Source organism: Manacus vitellinus, unplaced genomic scaffold (genome assembly GCF_001715985.3).
Source record: "Manacus vitellinus isolate BGI_N305 unplaced genomic scaffold, ASM171598v3 scaffold_93_pilon, whole genome shotgun sequence".
Classification (NCBI taxonomy): Eukaryota; Metazoa; Chordata; class Aves; order Passeriformes; family Pipridae; genus Manacus; species Manacus vitellinus.
This window is the reverse complement of record NW_021940884.1, coordinates 580459-590007: the sequence shown is the minus strand read 5'-3', so window position 1 is coordinate 590007 and position 9549 is coordinate 580459. Positions and strand designations below refer to the sequence as shown.

Below are 9549 nucleotides of genomic sequence, written 5' to 3'. Positions count from 1 at the left end.
CTTCCCAGCTCTCTCTGGGTACCCAGACTGCCTAATTCCTCCTCCTCCTCTCCATTCTCTGCTCAAAGGGAGACACATTCAGCTTCTATGGTGGGAAAATGCAGTCTGGGACATTCACTCAGCTCGTGAATGCAGATTAACAATATGCAGGGGTTGGTTTCCAAAAGACATCTAATATCTCTTTTCAATTATTACACTTGCCATGGACAGGTAACACAGCTCCCAGGCACCAGTGCCCGGGGAAAAAACAGGGAAATAAGGTACTGTGTGTCCTGCTGGGAGAGATAAAATGAAAATGGAGACCCACTGAGGGGTGTTACAGCCCTGCTGTGTTCATCACTCGTGTGGTAACGAGCGTTGGTAATTACACACTTTGGTGGTTCCTCCTTGTACTGAGCTGTGCCCTCCACACTGGCACTGCAGCCCACGTGCTCCAGCCAGGAATCACAGCTCCAAGGTGTCCCCACCACCACCCCCTCACAGCCCTGCTCTCCCACACGCCTGAGGAAGCCACAGTGCCTGCCTGGTACAGAAACTGAGGGAATCCAAGCAGAAAATGCTGGAAGATGCTGCCTTGGCAGATGAGGGCAGGTGATGCTGGCTCCTCCCAAAGCCCACGCAGTGAGAGCCCCTGGGAGCACCAGCCCTTCAGGCAGAGCAACCCTGGGGCTGGGAGGGGAGTCTGGGGGAGGGAAAAGCCCCACATGCCCCCTGAGCAACCCTGCAAGGAGCAGGAGGACACACAGAAGGTGATGCTAAGCCACTCCATGCTGAGCACCCCTACACTGTCCTGACTCCTCTGGGCACCCCATGGACACCCCACACAGCACCAGCCACCCTCTCCAGCCCGAGAGGTGGAGCAGCACCTTACACAGAGCCAGGCCAGGTGGGCCTGGAGCAGAGGGGAGCTGGTACGAGGGGCTGTCACATCTCTCACCCCCACAGATGATCCGGGCTGCTTTCTGCCCATGGTATTTAGGAAACGATTACATCTTACCATCCATCCACTCCCGACTTCTGCAGCTCAGAGATCCCAAAGGACAAGGAGCCCATGAAATCATTCCTGCTGGTCAGATCCCAGTCCCAGATCTCCACAGACAACCGCCTGTCCTTGTCTGCCTCTTTCAGTTGGCTGGAAGAGAGGAACAGGGACAGTTTTACCCTGGAAGATGTTGCCACACCACCCTGTCCCCCCATGCTCTGCAGGAATACGGATGCAAAGTGAAGGGATGCTCCTCGATGCCTGTTGAGGTCTCCAGTATTTAATTGCCCAAGCACATCTGACTCACACGGAGAGCACAGAGTTTGTGCCCTAACACTCAGCTTTGATCGGGGTCAGGGTAGAGGTTTGAGTGTTTCTGAGTCACTTACTGAATAAAAAGAATCATTTCTCAGTCGAATCAGTTCAATGCCTCTGAATAATTAAATAAGAGCAAATACAATCACATTAATTCTCGGGGGTGAGAAAATTCAGTTTACAAATTTAAACATTTTCCTTGTACTTACAATTTAAATGTCTCGTTCCACTCAGGATTCAGGGAGCACTTGATAGTTTTGGTCTTCTGTTTGCTTTCATTTTTGGGGTCAGGGATTAGCTTAAGCTTCACGTAGGGATCTGACAAGCCATTAGGGTCCATAGGAACTAGGTTTTTAGCATCTCTTACTGGGGAAGAGAAACAGGATTAAATTCAGTATTCCAACTATAAAAATACCCGACAACTGACAACTTCCCTGCGTGCCAAGAGTAAGTGTGAAAATAGTGATTAAAACCAGAATTAAACTGGATCTGTGCAGACATGGGCATTACATGAGGAACGACATAATTAACGCAGAGCAAACGCAGCTCTCGTGGACGGGGGAGGCTGAAGGGTCGACTCAGGAGATGATTTTTATTTTCTGATAGGATGGGTTTTTGTTTGCTCTCAGTTCTAAGCAATTTAAAGCTGGTTTGTTTCCTCTTGCCCCTGGGAAGCAGCATTGCACTGATTTGGTGGGAGCACGGGGATGGAGCTTTCCTTGGAGAGAGGAAACAGCAACGTTAATGCCCCAGGCAGGGGAGAGCAGGGACCCAAAGGCACCAACCTCCCCACTGGGCCCTCCCAGGCTCAGCTGGGGCCCTGAGGGAGCAGAGGGATGCCCATGGGGCATCATCACCTGCCCACTTGGCAGCATCACCCCAGCTCTGGGAGCTGAAGTGTCTCCTCTGGGAAGCAGGAGGAGAGAGGGAAGAGTAAACCTGAGTTGACTTGGTTGCTTGTAATTGGATTGCAGCTTGGATAAATTAAATACAGCCAGGCTGAGCTGAGGCTCTTTGCCCAGATTAAGTCAAAAAGGGTCTGTCTGCCAGGAGAAGGGTCTTATCTTCCCTCCAGCCCGAATGGAGACATCAGAGATGGAAAGCCTGATGGCCACGATGGAGTCAAGCTGTAACCTGCAGAAAAGCTGTTTCAAGGAAGCCCAGAGCAGAGCTCTCCCCTCCCCAGGTCCAGTGCACACCCCAGGGATCAGGCACAGAGGGTTGTGCCATGTTGGGAACAGGAATTCAGTGCTGCCTGAAATTCCACCAGACGCCACCAGCAGCTCTGTTGTGAAGGCACAGCTTCACCCTATAATCTCAAGGAGGAGGAGAGGACTCTGGTTCTGTGTGTAGCACCACAGGGCATGAGAAGATACTTTTAGAGTCAGAAAAGTAAAAACAATTGCCCACTTCCCAATTCACCAGTAAGGCACTTCTGATGAGGTTGGGAACCAGAGAGTTTTGAAAAGCAAATTAATGCCCCAAAATCTGCCACCTAATGCTGCCCTGCCAAAGCATTGCCCAATTTTCAGATCCATGGAATCAAACTTGCAGCCAAAATGCAAATCTGCATTTATAAACGAGCTCATTTATCAAACGTGACAGCCCTGCCAGCAGCTCGTGAGACGGGAGAGGCGTGAGCCTGCTGGGAACCACCGCCTGCCACTGCAGGAGCTGGGCAGCCCCAGCCATCCTGCTGCTCTACGTGCTCCTCAGATGCCTGGGATGAGGCAGCTGCAGGAGCCAGAGTCACCTCTGCCCCTCTGGCAGAGGGGGAAGGAATGACTTCATCCCTGCCCGTGGTACACGGGGACCTCGCCGGGGATGCCGTCACAGAATAACTGAATCCCAGAATAGTTGGGGTTGGGAAGGACTTTACAGCTCATCCAGTGCCACCCCCTGCCATGGGCAGGGACACCTCCCACTAGCCCAGGTTGCTCCAAGGCCTGTCCAACCTGGCCTTGGACACTTGCAGGGATGGGGCAGCCACAGCTTCTCTGGGCAACCTGTGCCAGGGCCTCCCACCCTCCCAGGGAAGAAACACCTTCCTAATTTCTATTCTAATCCTGCCCTCTGTCAGTTTAAAACCACCACCCCAGGGCTCCCTGCCTGCACCCCCCACACTGCCAAGGCACAGGGAACAATGCTCCCAGTGCCCTCCTGAACCAGGGCCTCGTCACACCCTCCCCCTGAGCTCTGACTGCTTTTTATTGCCTTCTTGGCCTTGAAATTATTACACAAATGTGTTTTCAGTGCCCCTGCCCACCTGCAGTAGGGGACAACCACTGCCACTCACAGAAGCACCTACATTGGGATGTTGTGGCACCAGGCACCAAACAGTGCCCACCCTGACCCCAGCGCCCGGGGCAGGAGAGTGGGCACAGTCTTCCCTGGTGACCATCACCCCTCACCTGCCCTGGGGTCAGCAGAAACCACTGAGGACCCTTCAGACCTCCTGTGTGAGCAGCAGAACCAGCCCAGGGGCTGGAAGAAGCCGCTGGCTCTGGGGTCTCACACCAGCCAGTGTCCCCTCGCTGACAGGAGATGCAAAACGATGTCACACGGAATCAGCTCCATCCCAACAGCCAACACAACATCCTCTGGAGACTAATGAACCACCCTCCATTGTTTATCAGGCCGTCCTTCGCTTCTTTAAGGAACAGGAGAAGTAATTCCTGACCCTCACAGTTAATCAGTTTATGCCCTGAAGCATGAGATTTGATTACCTCATGTTATTATCTCAGCGTGCAGACCTCACAATTTCATTAATGGGAATAATTTTATCTATTCATTTAAAAAAACAAAATGCTTCTGCTTGACCTCAAGAAACTTTCTAACTTTTCAAGCAGAAATCAACAATTAAGTGAAGGGAAGATAAGAACGTGAAGCAGCACAGCAGTGATACCTCACAGCAGGAGAGTCGCGCTCCTTCCTCGCCAGTGTTTATGGAATTTATTTGACAGTTAAATTTGATGTAAAATAGTTTTACATCTGTCATACCCTGACAGTTTTGTGCATCATTAGGAAGTAGTAACATCATTATTAACGGTGATGAGTAAGAATATTACGATCCCATTTAAAGCAGGACTTAAATCACTGTGGGTACCAAATGCGGCCAAGGAGATGCCACTGTGGCCTCAGGCCATGGGCAGGATGAGGCATCCTTAAGTCTTGGACATCCCTGGACCAGGAGGCTTGGGGGGGCAGGGGTGGCAGTGCCCACCTCCTCCACACCATTCCCATGGCAATGGGGACACCGCTCCACTGCCATTCTGTGGTTCTATGAAAAACCCTTCCAAAGCCTGGCTCACTGCAAGGAGAGGTCAGAGCTCTGCCACCTCATGCCAGCCCATCACTTCTCCATGGCCGTGCCAGCAGCACCCCCAATTCCACAGCTCTTGGATGGGATTCTGGAGAGGGGAAGGCTCTTGGGCTGGCCTGCAGCACTCATCTTCCTCCCTCCAGCAGCACACACCATCCCCAGCCAGGAGCAGCCCCATCCCAGTCAGTGCCCGGCGCTCAGATGAACACCCTCACAAGTTAAAACATTTAATTAATGCTCTGATAAGAATATATTTGCACACGCTCATACAATGAAAAAGGCACAGGACTCATTACAGCTGCATCTGCCTGGGCCGGTGATTATTAATTAACACACTTCCAGCTCGTTTATCTAATCACAGCATAATTGGTTTCAGTTTTGGTCAATGTTTTCCTTCAATCAGCTCAGTAAACAGCGAGGCTCTGTCCCAGCAGCCTCTGCCACGCTGCAGGAGCATCAGGGGGTTGGGCCCATGGGTGCTAACGAGGGGCTCGGCTTCGCAGGAGCCACTGGGGGCCAGGGCACGGTACCAAGGCTCACAGGAGAGAAGAGGGAACCCAGCATGGTCCCCATGCTCAGCAGCCCTGGCACGAGGACAGGGCACACTCTCCTTCACACGCACGGGGTCAAAGGGCCCCGGACACACTGAAGAGTCTCCATCGCCCAAACACACCCCGACCTCGCAGCATAAACACCACAGCTTTTCTGACTCTCTACCTTTTAGGTCTCTTTTTTACACCAGCACTTCCCCGAGAGAAGAGATGAACACGTGCTGGGCTGCACTGGCACACGGCGGGACACACCTCCCACCTGCCCGCGTGGCAGAGCCAGCTCCCGGCTGCTGGAGAGGAGCCACGCACAGAGTCCTCAGAGCAACTTCCATCTTGGAGCAGCAACAGCTTTAATGGATTCCCAGCCCAGCCTTCACATTCTCCCACTCCTCCATTTCCCAGACTCAAATATTCATGTCCCTTAATACGACAGGCTCAGAATAATCTGCATTTGGAAGCTTTTCTGTTACGGAAGCCAAAATGCACAACGCCTTGATGACACTTCAATTTGCTGTGATTTCCCGCTTTATTCCTTAGTCTTTTCCCACTAATAAGACACTTGATCAAAGCCCAGAGCAGAACATGGACTGTGAACATGCATTTGCTCCTGCCCCATTTCACATCTCCCTCCCACACCGGGGGTTCAGAGACACAGAGCCCACATTCTAAATATTAGGAAGAAATTCTTCCCTGTGAGGGCTGGGAGGCCCTGGCACAGGTTGCCCAGAGAAGCTATAAATGCCCCATCCCCGGAAGTGTCCAAGGCCAGGTTGGAGCAACCTGGGCTAGTGGAAGGTGTCCCTGCCCATGACAGGGGGGTGGAACGAGATGAGCTTTAGAGTCCCTTCCAACCCAAATCATTCCAGGATTCAATAATTCTATGAAAATCTGTGTCTTCCACTGGGAGGGAAAGATCAGCTTTACAAATAAAAGGAAAAAATTAGAGTAAGAGAAAAGAAACCCACAGAGCTGAACAGCATCCAGCAAATTCCTGTTAAATTTGTCAAGCGACGGAGAAACCGAAGCCCCGAGTGGGTCCGTGTTGGCCGTGCCCGTGCTGCCATCTGCAGGCACCGGCCCTGCCCTGCCAGCCCTGCCTGCTCCTGCCAGGGGCACCGGGCACCCTTCACACTTCATAGCTGGGATCCTCTTTGCCTTGGGAAAGCTTCCGAAATTCCCGGGCAAGGGTCTCCCCCCCGGTGGCACAGAGAGAAGGTCTCGCCCCACCGCCAGTACCTGTTTTTCCCTGAGCAGCAGGACCAAAGGGGGGCTCAGCCTCCCACCCCTGCCAGGCTCAGGGGCTCCAGCACCCCCCTGCCACCCACCACTGCGCTGTCACTGCTGTTCTCGACAGAAATCCACCCCCTGCCCGCCCCAAACCGAAATTCCTGCAGAAAACGTGTAAAGGGCATTTTCCACCAGAAATCTGCTCAGAGGAATCCTGGCTGCTGCCTCCACCCACTGCCTTCCTGGGCTGGGCTGGGGCCCCAGTGGGGACACTCTCCAACTGTGCCCCACTGTGCCCCCCTGGGATGGCCAAGGCAGGTCCTGCAGGAACTGTGTGGGTTGAAAAATCCCTCCAAGATCATTGAATCCAACTGTTCCCCCTGCTAAGGTCACCACTGAGACACATCCCCACGTGCCAGACCTACACAGCTTTTAAACCCCTCCAGGGATGGGGACTCTGCCACTGCCCTGGGCAGCTGTGCCAGGGCTGGACAGCCCTTTCCATGAAGGAATTTTTCCAATATCCAACCTAAACCTCCCCTGGCACAACCTGAGGCCGTTCCCTCTCCTCCTGTCCCTTGTTTCCTGGGAGCAGAGCCCGACCCCCCCCTCCTCCCCCCTCCTGTCAGGGAGTTGCAGAGCCAGAAGGTCCCCCCTGAGCCTCCTTTGCTCCAGGCTGAGCCCCCCCCAGCTCCCTCAGCTGCTCCTGCTGCTCCAGCCCCTTTCCCAGCTCCTTTCCCTTCCCTGGACATGCTCCAGCCCCTCAATGTCCTTCTTGTTGTGACGGGCCCAAAACTGACCCCAGGATTTGGGGTGGCCTCCCCAGTGCCCAGCACAACATGAGGTGGCTCCATCTCCCAAGGGCTGGGTGCCCACCCATGCTTTGGGGGGCTGGCCAGGCTCCCCAGTGTCCAGCCTCTCCTCTCCCAAAGCATCCCACTCCTCCAGCAGCTCCACAGCAGAGCTGGAGAACTCAGCACGCTTCCCTGCCTTCTGGAAAAGCCAACAGCTGACATGTTTTCACCAACACCTCCATAAAGGGCCAGAAATAAAACAGCCTTTCAAAGCCAGTGGAAAAAATGAAAATCCAGCTGCACAGAATGGGGCCAAGGGAGCTCCTCCCCTGCCTCGGGAGAGGTGGGAACACAGTGCCAGGGAACTCATGGTGCCAGTGGGAGGGTGAGCTCTGTACCCCACTGGCATCTGATGGAGGCTGGGTACCAGTCCCATCTCACTCCCAGAGGGAATCATAGAATCATTAAGGTTGGAAAAGACCTCCAAGATCACCAAGTCCAACATTCAGGAAGGTGCCTGGGAAGCAAGACTTCTGAGAAACATAGTTCTGCCTGGTTCACTGACACTCTCCTTTAAGGACAAATCAAACAAAAAATAAATTAAAAAATCCTCCAGAACTTTTTTTCAATTTTTCATTAACATCTTCAGCAACTTGGTATTTTTCTTGAGAATACTCCTGATGGTTCTGTAGGCCAGAAGGATCCTGGCTCTCCTGCACACTCCTGGATCATACCTGAGTACCTCTTTCCATGTGGGTGAGGTGACCTGTGCTGCCCCTGCCCAGGCTGGGGCACCTCCTGAGGCTGTGCCCACCATGGACCAACGCTGCCCTCGGCCTCCCATCCCCCGGGGGGGCTGGCTGGGCTCACCCTCCCTGGAGCAGAGCAGGGCTGGAGCCCTGCTGGGTCACGGCAGCCATCCCTGTGGGCCCAGAGCAGCAGGACCTTGGCAGCCTCCGCTCTCCTCAGGGAACAGGTGCCCGTCAGAGTGACGAGGAGCACCCCGGGATGCACGGAGACAACCCCATCCCACAGAAACCAACCCTGGGGCTGTCACGGCACCTCCCGCTGCGACAGGACGTGGAAACCAGACTCCTCCACGGAGCCGGTGGGATGGTGGAGAAGGATCTGGTGTTGCCATGGATGTCCCACCCGGTGCCCCCTCAGGGGCACTGCAGGGGGTACTTCACAGCCCACGGCTTTGACTCATCCGGGAATAACCGCGACAGCTCGGCCGCCCCTGCGGAGACCGCGGCACCCGGAGCTGCCTGGGCACCAGCGTGGGCACGACCTCCCTCCCACACAGCACCGGCTCAGCCCCGGCAGACAAGCCCCGAGGGACTGACAGTGCCGTGCCCACAGGGAGCAATCCCTGCCTCCAGCCCCCGCTCCACGACACACCCGTGACCAGCACCCAACAGAGCCACAGCTCTGCTCTGATCTCCTTGTGCTGGGGACAGGAGGCTTCACAAGGACGTGGCTTAATGTTTGGGGGGGTGCTCAAAGGTCATGGGGGAAGCAATATCTTTTGGGAACTCAAAATCTGGGTGGCAAAAGTCCTTAAAGATGGGATAGTCCTGTCTCCTGCCACAAACCAGGAACAGAGAAGTTTCAGGACAGAGAAAACTGGCACTGGGAACAAGGTGTTTCCCCATGGATGGCCACCGGGTCCCTGGGACACTCCAGGCAGGGAAGGAGCCTCTGCTGAGCCTGGCACTGCCTGGCTCCCTGCAGGCTCCTCCAGCCCCATCTCCCACCACTGGGCACATCCCTGCAGGTGGATGCTGTGGGATGGCTCCTGCCCATCATGGCTGGTTGGATCCTCTCTGCTCCCCCTTCCTGGGGTCCTGCAAATGCTGAAATTTTACAGCATTTAAAAAGCAGTTCGAAAAATCTGTAACTGCTGTTGATACAGAACCCCTGGAGCCCCAGCCAGGCTTTGCCAGAGGGCAGGAGGGTGCCCAGAGAGGCTCAAAGCCTTGTCCTGCCTTGCCAGGCATCTGCTCCTGGGCGCTGACGCCAGGCACGGCGCTGCCCAGCCCTGCAGGGCCGTCAGGCTGTGGGTGTGCTGTCACACAGTGTCCCACAGTCACACAGTGTCACACACTGTCACACACTGCCAGTCACACACGTACCTACGACGGTGAGCACGTCCTTGTCGATGTCTGCCCGGATGTATATCCGCCCCCGGCGCTCCGTGTGGTCCGTCCCGCACAGGCTGGGCACGTTCATCACGCAGCGCTTGTGCACGTTCATCATGCAGGCTGGGGACAGAGGGGACACACGTTCATCATGCAGGCTGGGGACAGAGGGACACACGTTCATCATGCAGGCTGGGGACAGAGGGACACACGTTCA

At 54.8% G+C, this 9549-nt stretch overlaps 1 protein-coding gene across 1 annotated transcript in view; it reads right to left on the bottom strand.

Annotated features, from left to right (window-relative positions):
- The window catches only part of PRKCB (protein kinase C beta), a 98654-nt gene that overhangs the window by 35509 nt on the left and 53596 nt on the right, over window positions 1-9549 (bottom strand). Inside the window, 3 exon segments of the mRNA XM_029965255.1 lie at window positions 997-1132; window positions 1507-1663; window positions 9327-9455. Of these exon segments, the coding sequence (XP_029821115.1) occupies window positions 997-1132; window positions 1507-1663; window positions 9327-9455 (422 nt within the window).